The 23,681-nt window shown below is 57.5% G+C and overlaps 1 protein-coding gene across 2 annotated transcripts in view; it reads right to left on the bottom strand.

Annotated features, from left to right (window-relative positions):
- Window positions 1-23,285, bottom strand: part of CHAT (choline O-acetyltransferase) — a 47,658-nt gene extending 24,373 nt beyond the window's left edge. Inside the window, exons 1-7 of one of the 2 annotated variants that reach the window (XM_070058107.1) lie at window positions 23,084-23,285; window positions 20,279-20,384; window positions 16,892-17,083; window positions 16,341-16,459; window positions 14,956-15,009; window positions 11,065-11,245; window positions 8,738-8,915 (exon numbers count right to left, since the gene is read on the bottom strand). In XM_070058107.1, the coding sequence (XP_069914208.1) occupies window positions 8,738-8,915; window positions 11,065-11,245; window positions 14,956-15,009; window positions 16,341-16,459; window positions 16,892-17,083; window positions 20,279-20,347 (793 nt within the window). In that variant the 5' untranslated portion in view covers window positions 20,348-20,384; window positions 23,084-23,285. Of the gene's footprint in view, window positions 1-8,737; window positions 8,916-11,064; window positions 11,246-14,955; window positions 15,010-16,340; window positions 16,460-16,891; window positions 17,084-20,269; window positions 20,385-23,083 lie in introns of those variants that run through there. The other variant, XM_070058108.1, reaches the window with a different exon arrangement.
- Window positions 23,286-23,681: the final 396 nt, after the last annotated feature.

Genomic DNA, 23,681 nt, shown 5'->3' with positions numbered 1-23,681 from the left:
AAGTCTCAGATTTATCTAGAAAAATAAGAATAGAATAAACCCAAAGCAAGCAGAAGGAAGAAAATAAAGATAAAAAATTAACAAAATTGAAAACAGGAAGAAAAAGAAGAGCCTTGAAAATAAAAGTTGATTCTTTCAGAAGACGAATTGAGCCTGTAGCAAGACTAACAGGTGAAAGAGAGAGAGAGGAGGAAGAGGAAAGAGAGAGAGAATCAGTGATATCAGGAATGAACGGGGGACATCACTATAGACCCTGCAGACATAAGGAGTGTAATAAGAGAATATTACAAAGAGCTCCGCGCACAACACACTGACAACTTAAATTAAATGGACCAATCCTTAAAAAGCATTAACTACCACAAGCACTGAAAATGAAACAGACAATTCCAACAGTCCCGTAACTATTAACAAGATTGAATGTGTAAGTTTAAATATTTATTTATTTATTTGAAAGTCAGAGTTACACAGAGAGAAGAGAGGCAGAGAGAGAGAGGTCTTCCATCCGATGGTTCACTCTCAGATGGCCGCAACGGCGGGAGCTGCACTGATCCAAAGCCAGGGGCCAGGAGCTTCTTCTGGGTCTCCCATGTGGGTGCAGGGGCCCAAGCACTTGGGCCATCCTCCACTGCTATCCCAGGCCATAGCAGAGAGCTGGACAGGAAGTGGAGCAGCTGGGTCTCGAACCGGTGCCCACATGGGATGACGGTGCTTCAGGCCAGGGCGTTAACCCACTTCACCACAGCGCCGGCCCCGAATGTGTAAGTTTAAATACAGTACAGAAAACAAACATGAAAGCCACAGCGATGGCTGGTGTTGTGGCACAGTGGGCTACGTCAGCACTCGTGATGCTCCACATCGGAGCACCGGTTCAAGTTCTGGTGGCACCGATTATGATCCAGCTCCCTGCTAATGTGCCTGGGGAGGCAGCGGATGATAGCCCAGGTCCTTGGCTCCTGCCACCCAAGTGGGAGACCAGGATTGAGCTCCTGGCTTCCCGTTTTGGCTTGGCCCAGACCTAGCTGTTATAGCCTTTAGGGGAGTGAACCAGTGGGTGGAAGGTCTCCCCCTCTCTCTGTCATTCTGCCTTTCAAATAAACAAATAAGTCTTACTAAAAAAACAAAAGCGGAACTGCAGGTCAATATTCCCCATGAATATAGGTATGAAGACATGGAACAATGTATCAGCAGATAAAAGTAAGCAATACAGAGAAAGAAACAGCACAATGTCCAAGTGGGCTTATTCCAAGGATGTAAGATTGGTAAAGCTGCCACCTGCAGTGCCAACATCTCATATGGGCGCTGGTTCTAGTCCTGGCTGCTCCACTTCCAATCCAGCTCTCTGCTATGGCCTGGGAAAGCAGTAGAAGATGGCCCAAGTGCTTGGGCCCCTGCACCACATGGGAGACCCAGCAGAAGCTCCTGGATCCTGGCCTTGGATTGGCATAGCTCTAGCCATTGCGGCCAATTGGGGAGTGAAGCAGTGGATGGAAGACCTCTCCCTCTCTCTCTGTCTCTCTCTGTCTCTCTCTCTCTCTCCCTCTCCCTCTCTCTTTCTCTCTCTCTGTAACTCTTCCTCTCAAATAAACAAATAAATCTGCTAGTGCAGTCCCTGGGAGGCAGCAGTGATGGTTAAGTAGTTGGGTCCCCCCCACCCATGTGAAAGACTTGGATTAAGTCTGGAGAAGGGTAGGAGATGGAGAAAAAACAAACAAACAAACAAAAAAACACACCCCATGACTGCCTTGCACCTAACATCCTGCACCTAACCTGGCAAGTGAGGGCCGGGAGACGGTGGCCAGGGAGAGACGCCTGGTGTGTGTGCACACAGGGCACAGGAGATGTGAGACAGCCCAGGGAAGCTGAGTGCACCAGGGTGAGGATCCCACACAAGGAGCAAAGCCCATGCAGCCTGAGTATCCACGGGCTACGTCCTCTGCATGGACCATGCCCATTCATTCCGCAGCTGCCCGTTTCCAAGTTCACCAGATTTTTTTTCCCAGGGAGGCTGCGGGCCTTCAGGGTCCCCAGAGTGTTTCCCCAAATCTAATAAGAGCTACCATTTAGCAAACACCCTCTGTGCAGCAGGCTCCAGGCCATCTGCTCACATCCCATCCCCTCGTCCTCCCCACACGGCGGCTGCCGTCTCCATACCGTGGGCCAGAAAGCCTAGGCTGCAGGAGCCAGAGACGGGCGCAAGTGGAGGCTAGGCCTCTGTCCCCTGGCCCACTGGCCTGTCCAGTCTGGATGCTCCAGGCCAGTCCCTAAAGAACTTCATGCTTCTGGTGTGGGAGGGAGGCACCGGCCTTGGTCCCTCCCTGGAGAAAGAAAATCACATTTTTAGTCTCAGGAGCACAGGAGGTGCTTCTGGGCCAATTAAATCAGAGAGGTCGTTAGTGCCGCTGTGTAATTGGTTTTCAAACCAGCAGACTTGCCCAGCTCTGGCAAAGGGCCCCCATCCCGCGTGGTCCTTGCAGACCATGACCATGGCCTTCTGCAGCCACAACTGTGCCTTCTGTCTGCTCCTTCCTCGAGAGCAGTGGTGCAGCTCTAACTGGCTGCTGAGATGCACAGACAAATAGCACCTGCCTCCGAGGTCTGTGTGCAGGATCTCCACCCAGCGCCCAGGGAAGCCAACAGGCTCGGGGGGCCTCTCCAGCCTGGCCATCCTTTTCCGACAAATTGACAAGCTCTGTAGTCTTCCAGACTCAGGCCGAATGTCTAATTAAATTTCCAGCCCAGGATAACGGGGTTGGCTCCTTCTGGGTTCAGGGAGGCCACAGCTTCGTGGCTGAGTCGGGAGGGACATCCTGAGCCCCTATGCTGGTCTTCAGCAGCCCAGCCAGGCCGGTGGCTGTCCTGGTGTCATCAGCCACTGCCCCGGAGTTGGGAGGCAAAGCTACTTCCTCCGTTCACCAAGCTTCAGGAAGCAAGGGTCAGAAAGGGGAGCTTGGCGCACGGCTGTTACTAACACCCAAGTGGGTCCCAGTCTGGGCTGCACGTTTGCAAACACCAGGACGCTTTAAAATAGATTCCTTGGCCCTACTCCTATCCTACTGGAAAATCACTGGGGCCCAGGAACGTTTTGTTTCCGTCTTAAGGAATGCTCTAGACGATCCTGATGTCATCAACAACCCCAGTCTGCAGCCAGGGCTGAATCACACTGACCTCAGCCCACCTGGCTTGAGCGACAAGTTCCACTCGGGACAGGAAGCCCTTCTGGGCTGCGGCAGGTCCAGGAGGCAGCCTCCACTGTCCCTCTGGGCAGGGGGTGGGCGGCTCTGTCTGAACTGCTCCTTTGGTTTTAGGCTGTGCGTCCAGCACCTTGGCCCCCAGCACGGCACTTGGCCTGTGGCCGATGAGTCCCAACAAGGCACCTGGCTACCCTCCTCATGCATTTCAGCCGTGTCACCCTGGCAGTCCCTGGATCTCCACCAGCCCCACCTCCTCAGGGTCAGACAGGCTGACACTAGGGCTGACGGATGGGGGCTGCCCAGGCTGCGGGAGGGCCAGAGACAGTGTCTCCAAGGAGACAGGTTGATGAAATAAAAGGCTGGGCAACTGCATGCAAACTCAGACGCACATGTCGCCCACAGTTAGGCTCCTTGGCCCAGACCTCGCCAGAAGCAGCAGAGGTCGGCTTGGCCAGGGCCTCCTGCTGCATGGCACCTGCCTGGACCCCAGGGGGCCAGGTCCCAGGGAGGGAGGTGGAGGCCTCAGGGCTGAAACTGCTCAGCCCACTCCATGGCATTCATCAGGACACTGCTGTGGGCCACAGGGATGCTCAGCTCCCACAGCCACGGCCGGCCAGCTTCCCAGAGGCAGGGAGATATCGGTGACAAACCTGCCCTCGTGGCTCACTGCTCCGTGGGACCCCTCGGTGGACGTGGTCCTCTCCCCCTGAGCCCTGCCAGTCCCACTGTATGGCTAACCACTTCTGCACGTGCTCCACTCACCTTCTTGCCCCTTCCCTTGGAGCTGGGACCACTGGGCTGTATCCCCCATCACCGCTGTCCCCTCTGTCCCTGCCCAACCACCCCCCTCCCGTGCCCCGACCTGCTCCCAGCTCTGCATCAGGACCATACGGGCCCCTCCAGCCTCGCTTTCTCCCTCCTTGGGACCACTCAAGGCATTGCCCCCCATAACTTGAATATCACGTCTTCTCTCAATTCCTCCACCAGTTTCCCGTGGACAATCTCATCTCAACAGCCACTCCCGAGGGCATAGTAGAGGACCTGCTGGCTCCCAGGGTCCTGTCCCCTCTGACGCCTCTGTCCAAGCACCCCACACGCTGGTCATAGCCTGGGCTTTCGGGTTCACAACTCTGTTCCATGACTCCACTCCTAACCCTTGCAACCTCCACCAGCCCTGCCTCCTACGCTCGCCATCCGTCAGTCACTCCGGATTCCAGTTCCCTCAAAATACTCATGCTGAAGTCCCAGCAGGCAGCCCCTCAGCGTCTGACAGTGCGCAGGGGTAGGGGCTTCCTCATTCTCAATGAAGAGAAGCCATCAGGAGGACCTGAGCACCAGGACTGGTGTGCCCGTGAGAAGAGGAGACCAGGGCGCAGATGTGCACAGAAGGAAGATGATGTGAAGACCCCGGGGAGAACGAGCCAAGCAGCAAGGCCTCAGGAGAAGCTGGCCCCGACCTTGGTCTTGACCTTCAGCCTTCAGAACTGTGGAACAACGCACTTCCGGGGCTGAAGCCGCCAGGTCTGTGGCATGGTGTTGGGGCAGCCAAGCACACTGAGACCCCCTCCTTACTCAGCACTCCCAGCAGCCCCTCCTGCCTCTCCCGGGGACCCAGCGGCTCCTTGCGTGGAACCGAGAAGCTAAACACGGGGGAGCATGAGCAGGTGTTGCGTGAGGAGGCTAATCCACTTCTCCAGACGCTCTGAAATCTCATCCAGGAGTTCGAGTTCCTGCCCCACGTCCCACGAGCCCGTTTCATACGTTCTTCGTTGTCTTCAGCATCCCACTGGCCCGCACCTCTCTCAGCTCCTGGCTGTGACTTCTCTGTTCAGAGACCAGGGGCCACCAATTGGAGCCACCGCCACTGCCACCACTGCTATACTATAGGCCCTGGGCCCGGGGTTTCTGTTTTCCCTGTACCAGCTCAAAGTCTCCATTTCTCTGGCTTCCCTCTTTTTCCTTGGCCAGAGTTCCACACCTCCACCATTCTCCTGTCTCTTACAATTCCATTCACTGGACTCCCTCCACGCACCTGTATACGTACACCATGCACCTGCCTCTCCTACTCAGAACATTTCTGTTGATGCCTGTGCTTGTCTGGTAACGTCTCCAATTTTCTGTTCCTTGTAATGACGCAACATTTGAAACGAGCAGCCTGGAGGAGCAGTGGGTTTAGCCGCCCTGTGCAATGCCAGCATCCCACGTCAGAGCACTGGTTCAAGTCTTGGCTGCTGCGTTTCCCATCCAGCTCTCTGCTAATGCACCTGGGAAAGCAGCAGAAGATGGCCCAGGTGCTTGGACCCCTGCCATCTCTGTGGGAAACCTGGATGCAATCCCTGGCCATCTGGGGAGTGAACCCAAGATGATCTCTCCTCTCTCTCTCTCTCTCTGCCTTTCAAACAAATATTTTTTTTTTTATTAAAGAGTCACCTACATTTGCTGGTTCCACTCATTAGCCACATCATCAACAGTTCCTATCTCCTGCAGCTCCAGCCTGACCCTTGCCAAGCTCACCATCTCCTCCCTGTTCCGTGGCCCCGCAAGCTCGTGGCAGCGTTGCACGTGGCCGGCTGCTCCCTACCTCCTTCCAGGATCCTGGTGGCATCTCCTGGCCCCTCCCCGAGCTGCTCTGCTCCGTGCCTTTGCTCTCTTCCCGCCTCCCCCTCCCCACCGGACCTCTGCGGGCCCCTCCTCTTCTGCATCTCCATGATCTCATCCAGGCCTGGGCCTTTTAATATCATTTAGGTGCTGATGGTTCTCCAATTTATATCTCTGCTCTGACCTCCCCTGCAAGCGCCAGACGCATTCATCTAACCTGACGTCTGCATTCAGATGACTCAAGATGAGATTTCTCCATCCCGCACCCACCCTTCCACTCGCTGTCCATCTCGGCAAATGGCACCACCCTCCGCTCCCCGGCTTGCACTTAAAGCAACCCAGGCCTCTCTCTGCCTCACCCTTCTTTTCTTTCCGGCTGCTTTTGCTTTGAGATCTATCACCCACACCACAACTGCTTCCTAAACGGTCGCCCTATTTCTCGCCGGGCGGGTAGGCGACACACTCAGCGCTAATGGGATTAATCCGATTGCCCAGGGGCAGGTGCGTGTCTTCCCTCCTTTGTGTGGTGCATCGCTCAGAAACAGCGCTGCCATTCAGAAAGCCAGATCAAGCGCCATGAACAAATTAATTCCGATTAGCACAGCCCAAGCACTTAGGCCCCAGGGCGATCCCGGTCAGTGCTGGAGGGAGTGGCTTGGCCCTGGCCTGCTAATAAAGTGGAAACCGAGCTGGAAGCAGAGGCGATTATTTTGACGCCTGTCTCTTTCCCTGCAGGGCCCGATTTCACCACGGTCTCCAGAGAGAATGAACTCACTTTCTAATAGCGAGTTATTAATGCCCCGCCTCAGCCGTCAGGTCCGCCAGAGCGGTCGGCTCTCCCCACTCCCTGTGGCTCCACGGCCTTCTACTTAGGACCAAGTATCCAGCAGGTGCCTAATAATTGGAGGACAGGATAAATCAGCAAGTGGGAAGTAAGTCTGGGACCAGGCACTGCCAGTACTTCGTTCTTTTATTGAAATGTACGTGGTCTCCCACTGCGGATGGCATGGTAGATTCAGAGCTAAACCAAGGCAGAGTCCTTTGGGATGTTGCAGACGGGCGGAGGGAGGGAGAGCATCAGCACTCACCCTAGAGATGAGCCACACCAGCCAGGACAAGCACACCGGCCACAGAGACCGAGGCTGCGGGCAGGAGGGAGGGCAGGGGGCTCCCAGATGCCCAAGGCTGAGACAGCTGGGCTGAGCTCTGCTCGGGGCAAGGAGCCAGCAGCTCCCTCTAGAGACAGGGTCTCCAGGAAGGGCTAGACGTGTCCCTGATGATGGGCCAGCTTTGCCCACACTCAGTCCACCTGCCTGGATACCACCCTCCCGCCTTCCAACTCGGCCCCCTCACTCACTCATGGCACTGGGCTTGGCCCTATTCCCACTTCTTCTTCCAACAAAGCCTTTCAAGGTTCCAAGTAGAAGACTGGCGCTGTGGCACCATAAGCCAGGCATCCCATATGGGCACCGGTTCACGTCCCGGCTGCTCCACTTCTGATCCAGCTCCCTGCTGATGCTCCCGGGAAAGCAGGAAAAGATGGTCCCAGTGCTTGGGCCCTGCACCCACAGATGCTCCCGGCTCCTGGGTTCAGCTTGGCCTAGCCCACGCAGGCTGTTGTGGCCATCTGGGGGAGTGAACCATCAGATGGAAGCACGCTCTCTCTGCCTTTCCAATAAAAAAATCAATAAGCTTTAAAAAATTTCTATCAAAATTTTTAATCCCAATTGGAAGGGTTCCCTCCCCTCTCTGAACTCCCAAAGCACTTATTTGGCACCTGCTGTCTCCGCGGCCTTCTATGGGTAAACATTGTGGTGTATTTGAAGCCTGCCTCCCCCACCCCATTTCCTCTCTTCCTGTTTCTCTGTCCCGGGGCTGCCCCGTCTCCTCTGATTCTCCCAGCCCCCTGGGACTGGTCAGGTCCTCAGCTACAGACAGGCAGGGAGTCAGAGGGGACTGCCGGACCCACTGACACGCAGACAGGTGAGAGGGAGACTCCTAGAAGCTCTGCCTCTCATCCCAGGATGTCCAAGATGAGCAAGAATTGAAAGGAATTCCTTCACCTGGGAGGCAGTGCTGTGCCCAGGGGGTTAAGCTGCCTCCCCTGTCGCCGGCATCCTACAGTGAGCACTGGTTCGAGTCCCATCTGCTCCGTTTCTGATCTGACTCCCTGATAATGCATCTGGGAAAGCAATGAATGATGGTCCAAGTGCTTAGGCCCCCGCCACCCATGTGGGAGACTCAGATGGAGCGCCTGGCTTCTGGCTTCAGCTTGACCCAGTTCCTGGCTGATGCAGCCATTTGGGGAGTGAACCAGTGGGTGGAAGATTCTCTCTCTCTCTCTTCCCCTTTGTCACTTTGCCTTTCAGTAAAATAAATCTTAACAAAAAGGAGGAAGGTGGAAAGGAAGGGAGGGAGGGAGGGAGGGAGGGAGGCAGAAAGAAAGACTCCATCCAACTCCTGAGACTAGAGTTGGCCTTGGATTTTAGAAGAAGTTTCCAGAAGATGATTTAAAGTGTCCAAGAATATTCCTGGCTTTCCAGTGGGAATGCTCAGAGATGTTTCAAGACCAGGGTCACCTTGACAATGAAAAGGCCCAGAGCCAAGAGATGAGATAAGGGAGACGGCCAGCCACCCTCCCACAGACGGGCCCCAGCCCAGCCCATCTATCCACTCTCCAATGACTGAGATCTCCAACGGTTTTCCTAGATGCCCCCCAAGCCCCTTCCTGTCCTCACCATCCCGGCGCTAGCAAGGCTCACCCAGAAAGCCAGGATATCTGTAGATGAGACTCGAGGGGCCTGTGCAAAAGACCACTGGCCTGGGCTCCCTGCGCTATGGCCAATGGGGGTGAAGCCATGGCGCCCGACCCCAGAGGTGATGGTGGTGGCTGGGGGGCAGAGCCAGAGGACAGGAGATGTGGGGCGACGGGCACCGCTGCTGCTGACCTTTCACAAGAGCCGTCCTGGCCTCGGCCCACTCGCTCCTCCCGTCTGTCGTCAGCAGGCCGATGGGGGGCAGGCGGCGGTCCTCGCTGGCGGCCATTCTGACTATCTTTCTCAGCTGAGTGAACAGGTCCCCCTCACTGAGACGGCGGAAGTTAACGACAACATCCAAGACAAAGAACTGCGGGAGAAACAGGAGGGACATGTCACCCGGGCGCCCGTTGTCGCCAGCCAGGCACCGGGTGGGCTTGGGAAGGGGACGCTATTCCAGGGCTGGGAGTGGGGGTGCGGGGAGTGCTAAATCATTCCCACTGGGGGCACCAACCCAGCGCTGACCGCTGACTGGGCTTCACGCTGCTCACAGCTATGAGGACTGATCCAAAGGAAAATTTGTGTAGTTCCTGCAATACCCAAAGCCGTTACATTTGTAGGGGAACTGGGTATAAATTGGCACAGCCGGCCGGCGCCGCAGCTCACTAGGCTAATCCTCCGCCTTGTGGCGCCGGCACACCGGGTTCTAGTCCCGGTCGGGGCGCCGGATTCTGTCCCGGTTGCCCCTCTTCCAGGCCAGCTCTCTGCTGTGGTCAGGGAGTGCAATGGAGGATGGCCCAGGTGCTTGGGCCCTACACCCCATGGGAGACCAGGAGAAGCACCTGGCTCCTGCCTTCGGATCAGCGCGGTGCGCCGGCTGCAGCGCGCCGGCCGCGGCGGCCATTGGAGGGTGAACCAACGGCAAAGGAAGACCTTTCTCTCTGTCTCTCTCTCTCACTGTTCACTCTGCATGTCAAAAAAAAAAATTTAAAAAAAAAAATTGGCACAGCCACCATCGGAAGAGCAGCATTCACTGAAACTTCCTTGTGCATGCCTGTGACTCAGCAATGGCCCTTATACATGCAGACCGCAGCCCAAGGCACGTGCACCAGAGGACATAGGAGGGGCTCTGTGTGGCAGCCTTGTTTGCAATGGCAAAACGGTGGGAGGAGCCTCACTGTTCTCCAGAAAGGGCATGGCTGAGTGATAGGTAGTGAGTGTCCTTGTACGGTGGACACACCCAGCATTCAAAGTAAGGAACCAGGAGCCGGTGATGTGGCATAGCGGGTAAAGCCGCCACCTGCAGTGCCGGCATCCCATATGGGTGCCGGTTCAAGTCCCGGCTGCTCTACTTCCCATCCAGCTCTCTGCTGTGGCCTGGGAAAGCAGTAGAAGATGGCCCAAGTGCTTGGGCCCCTGCACCCGCGTGGGAGACCCAGAAGAAGCTCCTGGCTCCTGGCTTCAGATCAGCTCAGCTCTGGCCATTGTGGCCAATTGGGGAGTGAACCAGCGGATGGAAGACGTCTTTCTCTCTCTCTCTCTCTCTCTCTCTCTCTCTCTCGCTTGCTCTCTGACTCTACTTTCTCTGTATAACTCTGACTTTCAAATAAATAAATAAATATTAAAAAAAAAAAAAGTCTATGCAGAGACCCAGGTCCAGACTCCTTTTGAGCTGATTGACAGTGAAGTCTTGGCTCCCGCCCAGGGCAGTGACCACGTGTAGCCTGGCCCAGGGCAGGAGCTCTCAGAGTAACTCTGGAAGGGCGGACTTCTACACAGCGGGGCGGGGGGGTGGGGGATGGGAAGTGTTGGGCTTGGCTTTTGAATGAAGGAGGGCTGGGAACAACCTCTCTGTGACGTCTGCTTGTATAGAACAAGAGTTTGGGACACTGAGAGGGAGATAGGAGCCCTTCCTCTCATCAGCTTGTCGGGGGTCTGTGCTGGCTCTGGGGACCCCGGTCTGAGGCCCTGAGCTACAGGGCACAAAGTGGGGGCCTTGGGGCCCCCGGTCAGACCTGGGAGTCCTTTCCACTCTCGGGCAGACTGTTTTGCTCATGGGAACCTCACTTCCCCATCTGGCAAATGGAGGCGCTGAGGGCCCCTGCACGGTCAGGTGGAGTGTGGTCTGGCACATGGGAGGGCCCACACGTCCGTCTGTAACTCTGTTCTGTCTGTGCAGGGCCCCTGGGGGGCCACAGCCAGGGTGAGTGCATAGAAACAAGTGGCTGGGCAGCTGGAGGGGCTGGCAGGCTCCCGGGGCATGCAGGGAGTTCTTCAACCTGCCCGGGCCCGGGACACCACCGTCTGTCTGGTGATTCTCCTCATTCCGAAAGCCCACGCGTGGAGGGAGATGGCACTGACTGGGAGCAAGAGACCCCATGTTGGGGCCACGGTGCCCCCAGCTCCCCGTGTGATTCAGGGGCATGGGCTTGAGCTCCCTGGGAGAAGTAGGGATGGAAGGACACATCCACTCGCTCCCGGAGCCCGAGAGGCGGCAGTGGTGACAAGGCGCGGCTTACCTGGTTGCAGCAGGCTACAATGATGTGCTCCGGCTCGGGCATGATGCTGCTCTTCTGGGCCACCAGTGTGTCCCGGGCATGTCCGGGGAGCCGGTAGGAAGAGAAGAGCCCATAGTATTGTTTCATGCAGAGGGGCTGTCCAGACAGCTGGCCCTTGGCGCAGTCCGTGGGGATGGAGTGGCTGGAGGCGGGGTGGGGGGAGTGGGGGAGGAGGAAGGCAGGTGGTCAGGTAGAGAGGGACTTGGAACTGGTTCTGCTGCAACTTGGTTAGGTAAACTGAGGCACACACCCAGGGCTGCATGTCAGTTGCGGAACTCAGTTCTCCACTTTCTGAAGAGCGATCCATTTCCGGGGCCCGTGGGAGAGCCCCAGGCTTGCGTCACACCTCTGTCAATCCTCGTCATTCCAGCCTCTCGCACGGCATTGCAAACCTCACCATTCGGCCCTGGGTGCCTTTGCTTATGTGGCCTCTGCTTGGCCCACGTGCACCCATCCTTGCATTCAGTGTTTAGAAAGCTCCTTCCCCTCTTTCAAAAGCCTGCTCCTGTAGCCTGTCTTCTGGAAGCCCCTTCTTGAGTTCAAGGCAGCAATGTCTCTCCCCTGTGATGTCACCATGCCTGTGTCTGTTCTTCTTCCCTCCCTCCCATCCACCCATCCATCCACCTTCCACTCATCCATCCATCTACCCATCCCCCACCATCTACCCACCCATCCATCCATCCACCCACCACCCATCCGTCCACCTACCACCCATCCATCCACCCATCCATCCATCCATCCACCACCCATCCATCCACCCACCACCCATCCATCCACCTACCACCCATCCATCCACCCATCCATCCACCCACCCATCCATCCATCCACCCACCACCCATCCGTCCACCTACCACCCATCCATCCACCCATCCATCCATCCATCCACCACCCATCCATCCACCCACCACCCATCCATCCATCCATCCACCACCCATCCATCCACCCACCCATCCATCCACCTACCACCCACCCATCCATCCACCCATCCATCCACCCACCACCCATCCATCCACCCATCCATCCACCTTCCACTCATCCATCCATCTACCCATCCCCCACCATCTACCCACCCATCCATCCACCTACCACCCATCCATCCATCCATCCATCCACCACCCATCCATCCACCCATCCATCCATCCACCCACCACCCATTCATCCACCCACCATCCACCCACCACCCATCCATCCACCCATCCATCCATCCACCTACCACTCATCCATCCACCCATCCATCCATCCACCCACCCATCCATCCACCTACCACTCATCCACCCATCCATCCACCCACCCATCCATTCACCCACCATCCATCCATCCATCCTTCTACCCACTGTCCATCCATCCATCCTTTCAGCCAACAAAGACTCTCTGAGCACCTCTCAATGTCACGCACCCTTCTAGGACCTGAGACATAGCAGCAAACAAGATATGCATTGTCTGCTCTCTTAGTGTGCACGTCCTGGGATGTGTGGGTGGGGAGTAGCTGAAGAGATGGGAGAATTTTGGGCACTGAGACAAAATGAGTGGCAGGGCCAGAGGGTGGCAGCTGGAGCAGGGTCACTGAAGCCCAGTAGCACAAGCTGAGCCCTAAGGGGGGTGGGGGTGGGGGTGGTGTTGTCTCAAAGAGCAGGTGTCACACTGAGCTGTCGTGACTGACACATGACAGTGAGTGCTGGAACCCAGACACACCTATAGCCATGTGGTGGGAGGTGTAGAGTTGTTGAATCCAATAATGAAACTTGCAGTCTCAGGTTTCTGCTTTTGTACCACGTGTCCAGTAATTCAAGTTTTGTTGTGTTTTACAAACAAATTAAAAAATTGGAGAAAAAGTAAAAACACCCACTAGTCTTTCTGCAGAGATAGTCTGAGAAGCACCGGCCGAGTGTTGAGGGGGTGGGTGAGGCTGGGTGAGGGGCTACAGGGCAGGCAGGCAGGGACAGACTCAGAGGGCTGCCGGCGCAGGTGGGCTTTGCTGTACTTTCTGCTTTGGTAATGACCAAGGAAGGAAGCTGCAGCTGAGACAGGAGGGCGAGGGAGGCTCATGGGTGTGTTCTCCAGGGAGGGCGACCACCCCCGGGGCTCTGGGTAGCAGACTAGGGGTGGGGGAGAAAGAGGAACCGTAGATGACTTCTGGGTCCCTGAGCGGACAGCTGGGCTATATGGCAGGTGCACCTACAGAGGTGCAAGACAGGTCAGGGCAAGTGGAGTTCAGAATTCTCTGGGGCTCTTCTGCAATGGCCAGGGGACCCTCCCCCGGTGGGGCTGTCTGGGGGTTCGGTAATCGTGTGTCTGAACTGCCCAGTAGTCTGCAGATGGAGCCTTATTTCTCTTCATCTTCCTAGCATTAAGGCATTGTAGAGTGAATCAATAAATGAGTGAATGAATGAGTGGCCCAAAACAGGAACTGGCAAAGGTCCCCGGCATGTGACATTTACAGTCATCGGAACGGGACGAGGCGTCCGTGGGAGTGCGCACACACACGTGAGTCTGGGGTGCGGACTGCTGTGATGGATGGGTACAGAGAATGGTGCTTTTCCTCCTCCACCCTTCCTCCTAGCTCTTCCAAGACAGAGACTGGGCTGGGCCTGGGGGCGCGAGTTCTGCGTCTGAGAGGGTGTGGTCCAGACAGGTTCTGGACAGCTCATAGGCATCTGAATTCAGAGTCAAGTCTGCTGACCCCAGGGCCCAAGCCCTGAGCCATTGGGCCGTTAGGTCTGGGGGCCCTGCCTCCTCCTCTTGGGGGGGTTGCAGGTCTGAGCCTGAGCCCCAAGGCTGGGTGAACAGAGTGAAGTTTGTCCCCTGTGCCTTCTTTGCTCTGTCACCTCCTGGCTGTGTGACAATGGGCAATGTACTTAACCTCTCTGATCTTCAACTTCCTGATCTGTTCAAAGGACATTGCTTTGGGCCTCCCTCTCACTCCAGCGTCTGGGATCTTTCTATTCTCTGGGCTTTCCAGACCCTCTGGTTCCCCCTGATGCCCACCGGTACCCTGGGCTTGGCCAGCAGGGGGATTTTCCTGCTAAATTCAACTCTATCCCGCTGTGTGTGTGTGCAGCTCCCTCCACCTGTCAGGGTGCCTCCTGTCCACTGAGCTTGGAGGGACAGAGACAGAGCTGCGAGCGAGAACACTGACCCTACCACCTCTCATCCCAGCAACACTTCTCCACCTTTCCTTGTGCTTTCTAAATTCCTGACCAAGGAATTCACTCCACCTGTGAACTCACGAGGCGTGGAGGGAGACAGATGTTTTAGAAAGATCATGGGAAGGGGCCGGCGCTGTGGCGTAATAGGCTAAGCCTCTGCCTGAGGCGCCGGCATCCTATATGGGTGTTGGTTTGAGTCCCAGCTGCTTTACTTCCGATCCAGCTGTCTGCTGTGGCCTGGGAAAGCAGTAGAAGATGACCCAAGTCCTTGGGCTCCTGTATCCATGTGGGAGACCTGGAAGAAGCTCCTGGCTCTTGGCTTCAGATAGGCGCAGCTCTGGCCATTGCAGCCATTTGAAGAGTTTACCAGCTGATGGAAGACCTCTCTCTCTATCTCTCCTTGTCTCTGTAACTCTGTCTCTCAAATCAATAAATAAATCTTAAAAAAAAAATATCAAGGGAGGCCAGTGCTCTTGCCAGGAAAAGGAACCCTTACTGATCAGGCCAGCTTGGTTTAGTTCACCCTGATAGTGGGGTGGGGTGGGGACAGGGACTCTGTGACAGGAGCCAAGAACACGGAGCTCGAAAAAGACAAGGTCCTCACCCTCCAGAGCCCTGCCCAGCGTGGCAGGGAGAGAGACACATTGGCTGACTGTGCCAGCACAGAGCGCTCACTACCTGTCCCAGGTGGGGCCCACAGTCCTACCTGTCCAGCAGGGCCTTGTAGCTGAGCACTCCAGAGATGAGGCTGGCTGCAAACCTGCAGAGAGGTGAGGCTGAGCCCTTCCTCCCACGCCCGGCTCCCTGCCTCCCTCCCTCCCTCCTGCTCTCCCTCCTTCCTTCTTCCTCCTCCCTACCTCCCCTCTCCACCCCACCCCCAACTTCAACCACCACCAAGTGCCAGGTCCCAGGAGCACACCAATCCCTTGGGGTGCCTGCTGCCCCTTCCCCCAAGGCTGTCAGCCCCATCACAAGCCTGCAGTAAAGATCGTCCTCTGGTGAGAACCAAGGGATGACACAGGCAAACTTGGAACCACCTGGAAGGGGCGGAGGGGGAGTGGGAAGACAGGGAGAGCCACAGAGCAGCAGACAGGGCTGGATGGGACCTGCTCCCTGGGAAGGCCAGTCCTGGGGCTGGCCCTGGCTGGGGGCCCTGGAGCTCAAGGAAACCCAGTCTCCTGGGAGCTGTCCATCATTGGGTTCTCTAGGTGGAAACGCAAGAGAAAGCAAGTGCCGGCAGGCAGCGAAGGGGAGCAGGCATCAGAGAGGCGTGCCGCGGGGACCGCGTCAGCTTAACCGCCCGTGGATGATGAGGCCTGGCTTAATTGCACGGGAGAGAAAATGCCCCCTCCAACACGCCTGCAGGACTGCTTGCAGAAGTCACTGTCAGTCCACGCGCCTCCTGCTGCCCAGGGGAGGCGTGGCTGCAGGGCACAGGGGAAGGCGGGGAAGGCGGCCGGGCCGCTGGCCAGCAGCTCAGTGAGCCGATCTTGGGGACACTGAGGGTGGTCGTGGGGGCGGCGGGGGGAGGGTCTCTATAGCCTGGGTGAGCTCTGCCCTGAGGCAGGGTTGGGGGTGCTGGGGCTTTTCCCGTTAGAGCTTGGGGAACCTGCCCTCCTCCCTCCCACCTGTCCCCCAGAGCTGCCCCATCCGTCTTGAGCCCAGAGACCGTGAGAGTCCCTGGCAGACCCCCCCACCCCGCCTCGCCAGCGCTGCCCACCGCGGCCATTGCCATTGCCATCAGCGGCTCAGAGGCCCTTCCAGCGGCTCAGTGAGCTCTGAAATTGCAGCAGATGGCAGAAGCTCTGCTGGCGGCCGCGGCTGCCGGGGAGGGACCATTTGCACCCCCTCTGGAGGCTCCTTGTAGAGCCAGGCTCTGGGGGGCAGCAGATACTGCTCAGACAGCCCTGGGGAGGTGTGTCCCAGCCACCAGGGCCATCTCCCGGGGCTTCGGCCAGTTCAAGACCGCCAGGGGGGACCTCCACGAGTGGCCATCCCACCACCCCAGAGGAAGCGCCACCTGCCCTTCCTGGCGCTGGATCCAGCCTCCCGCGAGGGCGGGTCCCTGAGCAGCGAGCACTGTGGCCTCACCTGAGCTGGTCATTGGTGTCGCGGAAGTGCTGCTGAGCAAAGATCACAGCGGGGCTGGAGTTGACGGGCAGGGCCAGGCGGTTATTGAGGTACATGTCATTGAGCCAGTACTCAGACACCTGCGGGGAAGGCAGCGAGGGGCGCCTTTACCCATGCGCCCAGACAGGCGCACAGCACCTGGGGAGACCACGCTCCCATCGTGGCCACCGCAGGGGACAAGCGGGCACGTCCCTGGATCACCTATTCATTTATGCATTCATTCATTCCCCCAACATACACAGTGAGTCCAGGTATGTGCTAGGTCCCTGTGCTCCCAAGCCCACCCCTGCCCTGCACCCTCACCCCTGCTCTTCCACACCAGTCTTGCCTGTTTGGCCTCTGCCTTTCTTTAGTGAGTCCCACCCCTGCCTGTCACCTCTCTCTGCTTCCCTGACCTCATCCTTGTCCCTCTCTGCCCCCTCTTTGTCACCCGAATCCTGCCATCTGTCTGCGTCTGCCTCCCGCCCCTCTCCTGTGGGTCCCTGTACCCTGCCCCCCGCAGTAGACCATACCCAGTTGTCTGTCTCCTGTTGCCGCTCCAGGAGTTTCTGCTGCAGGGTCTCGCCCAGGCCACCAGGGGCCCCAAAACGCTGCACGATGGCCTGGCTCTTCCGGAACTGCTCCTCGGGCACCAGGTGTCGCATGCACTGCAGGTAGGTGGCCAGGGTCTGCTGCAGGGGGGGCACCGGCAGCTTGGGCAGCTCCTGGAAGAGAGGGGTCCCTGGGCACTCGCTGTGTGTCTGCCAGTCTGTGTCTCCTTCCGTTCATTCTTGGGGCCTGTTTCTGAGGCCCAACAGAACTGTGCATTTAGGGAGCTCTGGCTTGCTGTCTCTGCACCCCCACTATGTTCCTCTCCCCGCCCCACCCCCTGGGAGACACCAACCCGGAGAAGAGTCCTTGCTGTTGGACAGACCCGGGTTTATATCCTGACCTTGCTGCCTAGCAGCTGCGTGATCTAGAGGCAAGACACCCGCCCTCTGTGCCTCAGTCCCCCCCCCCCATAATGTGGAGGTGAGAACCCCGTAGGAGCAGGGAGACATGACGGCTATGAAGGTGCCTGTTAGAAACCGTGCAGGCTGGGTCTGAGATGGAGCAGTCCAGCCACTGATACTGTCAGCTGCTGGCCCGTCTCCAGTTAGGCATTGTTCCCAGCTGGGAGTCTACAGCCTAATTGACCTTAAAGGGACCACTCTCACAGGGAGATCTGGAGGGGGAAAAAAAAAAGTGGGCTGGGGGTCATGGCTCAGTGCTGCCGGAGTGACCAGAATCCTACAGCTCGCTTCCTGGAAACAGTGCTCTTGCCCCAAGCTCCCCGTGAAGGCCTTCCAACCCGGCAAAGGATTTTGTTCCTTGTGGGGCCAGGCGAGGGGTGGAAGTCCTCTCCCCTTGTCCTCTCCAAGCCCACAAATAACAACCCCCATCTAGAGAGACAAGGAGAGAGTTAACCGGGGGGAACAAGGGCCTCAAACAGACGCAGCATACAATCCTATGACGCGGGAGGAAATATTTGCAAACCGCTCATCTGACAAAGGATTAATATCCAGAAACTCAACAGCAAAAAGCCAAACAGTCCACTTAAGAAATGAGCAACAGACAGTTCTCGAAAGAAAAAATACAAATGGCCACCAAGTGCATGGGAAAAAAAAAAAAAAAAAAACTCAAGATCATTAGCCATCAGGGAAATGCAAATCCAAACCAGCATGAGTGGTAGCTCACCCCAATTTGAATGGCTACCAAGAGAAACCCAGAAAATAACAAGCGTGGTGAGAAGGTGGAGCAAAGGAAACTGTTGGTGGGAACGCAAATCAGCCCAGCCGTATGGAGGTTCCTCAAAAAGCTACAAGGGGATCTACCGTCTCCCCTAGCCATCCCACTTTTTGGGAGACATCCAAAGGAAATAAACATCAACACATCAAAGAGACACCCACACTCCCACTCTCACCACAGCACTAGTGAGACCCGTGGATACATGGGTCAGGAAAACGTGGCGTGGATGTCCTGTAGAATATTATGCAGCCTGAAAAAAGGATGAAACCCTGATGTTTGCAGCAAAAGGGATAGAACTGCCAAGTGATTAAATAGAATAAGCCAGACAAGTTTGACATGTTCTCTCTCATGTGTGGGAATTTTAAAATAAAAAGCCAATCTGAGCTTAGACTAGTGATTGTTGGGGATTGGGAAGGGTGCAGGGGAGGCTGTCTGAGTACAGGCACCAAAGCACAGTCACAGGAGGAGCACGGTGGGGTGACACAAACTCACAGAATGCACTATGTATTCCGTATGAAGAGCCAGAGGCCAGCACCCCAAGGATGAAGAGGCGGAAAGGTTGGTTCCCCAATTGGATCCATCTTTGCTGTACACACGCATTGAGATACTATGCTGCACCCCATAAAAACATACGAGACTTACATGTTGGCCAAAACAGCACACATGACCTTGTGACTGTCCTGATCCTTCAGAGGAATTCCTAGAAGGATCCCGACGCACGGCCAGGGGCTGGACAGAACCTCCCACCCCACTGTCCACCTAGGTGGGCACGGCACTTTCCAGCTTAGTGGCCATGTCCACCTAGGGCCTCAGGTAGGTCTTTGACCTTGTGAATTAGGCAGGGTGGGGGTTTCAGTTCCCATTCTGGGTCAGAACATGGAGACAGCAGTGCAAAGCCACACACAGACCAGGTGGCACATCCAGGGGCTGCAATCCTCTTCCTCCACACCTATTTTTCTTCCTCTTCCTCTGCGGCCACTCCCTCTCCCCTGCTCCCTCTCCTAGCTGCTGACCGCAGGCAAGGAGGGTTTTAAAGACTCTCATTAATGTTGCTGGTGGCTGGTGGGCCACCTTGCTCCAGGGGCTTCTCTGAGGCTTTCAGGGGCTCCTCTCTGCCCTGGGGGGCTCTGGAGTAAGGGATCCTATTGACAGCACCCCCCTCTACTCTGCTCCTGCCCCACGCCCCAGGCAGAAGCAGATGGCGTGAGTGCGAGCTGATGGGCGGATGACAGTCCTCGCCTGTCTGGTCCTGTCCCTGGACTTCACTGCTCTGGCAGAGGGTGGGGTGTCAGTGCCAGCTATAGGCTGCTCCTGCCCCGGGGCACGATGCCAGCACAGGTCTGGGCAGCACCCCAGGTTTTGCCCAGCCCTCTCGCTATGAGCCAGGCCCAGCCCCGCCACGGCCACTTTCCGTCCTCCTCCTCATGGGGTCTGGGGTCTATGTGATGGGATCGGGAGGGTCTGGGTTGGAGTCAGAGATGATGGAGAGACAGAGACAGAGCTCTACAACATGCCACAGCAGAGAACATGCCACGAACATGCCATGAGCCACAGCTAACAGCAGAGGCACGGGTCAGCTGCAAACATTGGAGTGGTATAGGAAGCAACCTCATGGAGTGGTAGAAGCCAGAAAGTTCTGATGGGGACCACAAAGCAAGGCTGGGAAGCGGGGCTGGGGGAGAGAGACCAACAGGTGCAGCAACCAGCACTCAGAAGTGTGGTTCTGTCACTCCACGGCTGGACAGGTGGGTGGGCAGATACCGTCCAGGGAGGGTGGCCTTGTCTTGGGCTGGTGGAACAGACGGAGCCCAGAGCTCCAGGGCTGAGCTGGGGCTGCAATGCAACAAGGCTTGGCAAAGGGAATTCAGCCTCCCCCTAAGGCACCTCCAGCGGGCTCAAAGCCACTGGCAGTGAACGTGGGGGTGGCAGGAGGCTATTCTAGGGGGAAAGGTAGTTCCAGGTCCAGATCCAGGGCTCTCCTTGGGATCAGGAAGCATGACTGTCGCTTCCCCTGCATGTCCTGAGGCCACTCCCAGGCCCTCTGTATGCAAGCCTCCTCTGGACTGTTCTAGAAGCAATGCATGTGAGTAGGGAGAGCAGGGTCAAGAGGGAGAACTCCAAACATCACTCACAGGCTCCTCCTCCTCGCCGCTGGTGGTTTCTGCAGCCATCGCCTGGGAGGCTTTTTCCAGGATGGGCATCTTGATGATTCCTGGGCTGTGGAAGCCAAGGGGAGACCTGGGAAATGAGAAATGAGGGCGTCAATGCTACAGCCACGTGGGCCTGCCAGGAACCTGTCCCCTCCCACAGTCTGACCCCCTGTCCCCAGCCCCAGGAGGAGGCCAGAGCCTGCCAGTAGCATACAGAGGCCCCGTGGCAAGCCTGGCTCCAATCTCGACACCCTCCCCCCACCTACCCCAGGCCTGTCCCCCTGAACCCAGCACTCTCTCTGAGCCCCCAAATGGGAAAGGATTCTGCAGTGAGCCTGCAGTTGGGACCTGCTCTCACAAGGCTGGGGGCTCCCGGGGCAGCACTGGAGGAAGAGGCAGGGCTGGGCTTGCCCTCTTCAACTCCATGGGGGTGCCTAGAGCACTCGCTTTGTTCTTGCCTGGGAAATAACTGGTATGCACTTGGCCATGCTTCATCTGCGGGGACTGGCCTGGTGCAGGGTGGATGCTGGTTAGCGGAAGAGGAGGAACACATGGGTGCATGGATGACCACAAGGCCCCCAAGGCTCTGTGCTCTGGGAGATGCTCTGGGGAGGACCCCAGGACCTGTTGGATGTCTGGTGCCATGAGATTGCAGAGGTAGCTGATGCAGGACACCAGGAGCCTGGGGCCCTAGGGGGACAGGTGAATTTGGAAGGTGCAGCAGAGGGAGGCAGGCCAAGAAGAGTGAGGCCACTTGTTCTTTTGTCTTTGTTATTATTTGAGAGGGAGAGAGAGGAGAGAGAGGAGACAGAGAGAGAGAGAGAGAGAGAGAGGGGGGGGGGGAGAAGAGAACTTCCATGTGCTGGTTCCTTCCCCAAATGCGCACAATGGATGGTGCTGGGCCAGGCTGAAACTGGGACACAGGAACTCGCTCAATCCAGGTCTCCCACATGGGTGGCAAGAACCCAACTACTTGAGCCATGCAGGTACCCATTAGCAGGACTCATGAGCAGAGTAGAGACTCGGACCCAGATACTCTCAGATGAGACGCAGGTGTCCCAACGGGCATCTTAACTGCTAGGCCAAATGCCCACTGCCAAAGGCCAGTTCTTAAGGTGGTGGGGAGCACACTGAGACCACCCCCCTCCAAGCCGGAGCCTGCAGAGGCACACACTCACGACTTCCACCAACCCACCCTCCATTCTCCCCCAAGAACCTAAAGCTCGTGTTTAGCCAATTCCATCACCCACACCAGTCCTGCTGGGAAGAAAGCACAGGTCCAGATGTGGGTACCTGGCACAGCAGACTCAGGAGACGGGGTCCCCCCACCCCCAAAGAAGGAGGGACCAGGCAGGCCCGAGGATGGAGTAGCCTGAGGCTGTCTGTGGCTCTGGGCCCTTGCAGGCAGGGGCAAGGGAGCTGCCCGCTGAGAGGCTGCTTCTAATACAGGTCCGATTTTCGTACAGTAGAAGCCGGGCTCTGTCACCCTTGATGCAGGTTGCTGGTCCTGTGTATCATATCCAGATTACTCAACCCTGCAGCCAGAGAGAAGGACGCAGCCGCATCTCTCTGCCTGGCAGGCTGGCCTCTCCCATTTTCCCCACTGTGAACCATTCAGACATTTTGCCCGGGGAACTTAAATATACCACTGGGTGCCAACAGCTCTCGTCTGCCCGACCTCCATGTGTGGGTCTTCCCACAGGTGTGCTACGCCCCCACCTCAGGGACCATAAGTACTTAAAACTCTCAAACTCACACTGTAGCTGTGCCATTGAAGCACCCCCTCCCTCCCCCCCAAAGGACCCACGCAGGTGCATCCGCTGAGGGTTCGCTTCTATTCGGACCTGTGCCAGATGGATGCTGGCGGGTAGCTACCAGACAAGTCGATAATGAAACTCAGTTGAGTCCAAAACAGTGGTCCCAGGCAGGCTAGCTTAGCAGGCGTGGGGCTGCCTAGGACTGCAAAAAAACTGTAGGGCCCAGGTGAGGGTCCCTCGGGGTGAGTGAGGAGTGGAGTCCATTTGCGAGGGCACCAGAGCAAGGTCATGTTGGTAAATGGTTCTGCAGACCTTGTTGCCAATGCCTCTTCTTGCTGCCAGTGTGCCTCTTCCCTCCCCCAGGAAGTCACTAGTCAGGCATCAGGGATCCAGGGCCGTGGAGGGGAGCCTCGGACCCCAGCAAGATGCCTTCCTGGTGGTCCAAGCCTGCCAGCTCCTTTTCCTTCTTGGCTCTTGTCTATGTGTCTCCCGAGCTCTCATCCACGCAGCCGCCAGTCTGGCCTTTTAGGGCTGCCCGGAGGGGTCTCTGCTCTGCCCTCAAGCGCCCAGCCCAGCCTGGCACAGAGTCACCTGCGGGCTTCGCGCGGAGGCCGGCTCAGACTTGCTACCTGTCGCAGCTCCCTGCCACTCCCTCCCTCCGTTCCCCAGAGGGTCTGCAGCCACCGCGAGGTGGGCGCGCTCTGGCACCTCAGGGGGAGCCTCGGACCCTCTGCCTAGGAGCGGCAAGCACACGCACGCAGACCTCGGCACTCAGCAGATGCGTGCCCGGGGTGTGGTAAGCACAGGCGCGTGGCGCCCCGGGTGATCCAACCTCTCCAAATCCAAGCGCCCAGGCAGCGGAATCCCGCAGCCTCCTGGCTGTCCCCCGACGGCCGCCGCCGCCCAAAACTCAGAGGACCCGGCGACTGCCAGGGCCTCTGGATCCCGGTCCCAGTCCCCGGACAGCACCTCTGTCCGCAGCTTTCCGCTCCCCGCGCCATGCTCCGCCCGTCCGCCCAGCCCTTCTCACCTGCTCTCCCGGGTTCCGCCGCCTCAGCCGCCGCGGCCGCACAGCACCAAGTAGGACTGGGGGCGTGGGTGTGAACCCGAGAGGATGGGAGGGGGTCGGGAGCGCGCGTCGGCAGCGCAGGGTGGGGGCCGCCGGCTGGGTCCCCGTTGGAGCCTCCGACGTAGCCGGGTCCCCGCGGCCGCCCGACTGGCTGTCTGCGAACCCGCCTCGCCTCTCCTTCCTCCTGTCCCTCCTCCCTCCCCAGCCCCTCCCTGTCTCCTTTCCTCTCGGTCCTCGGTTCCCCCCTTCCCCCTCCACCTCTGGGCCCCCAGAACCTGTCCGGACGACTCGTGCCCCGGCAGCAGAATCCAGGCCGGAGAAGGGCGCGGGGAACATGGCTCCGCCCCAGTCGTCGCCCCCTGCCCAGCCTGACCCTCCCCCGCGCTCCCCCAATCCCATCACCTCCCGCCCGCGGCTGCTTATGAAGCAACCTTGGGGAAGGTTGGGTGAGAGACGATCTCTGCTCCCCGCCGACTAGGCCAGACTCAAGCCCTACCAGACCCTCCTTAAAAATAGTAATAATAATAATAATAATAATAATAATAAACCTGTTTGCCAA

This window comes from Oryctolagus cuniculus, chromosome 15, assembly GCF_964237555.1.
Source record: "Oryctolagus cuniculus chromosome 15, mOryCun1.1, whole genome shotgun sequence".
Lineage (NCBI taxonomy): Eukaryota > Metazoa > Chordata > Mammalia > Lagomorpha > Leporidae > Oryctolagus > Oryctolagus cuniculus.
Note: the sequence above shows the minus strand (reverse complement) of the source record. Positions and strands in the feature narration are given on the sequence as shown.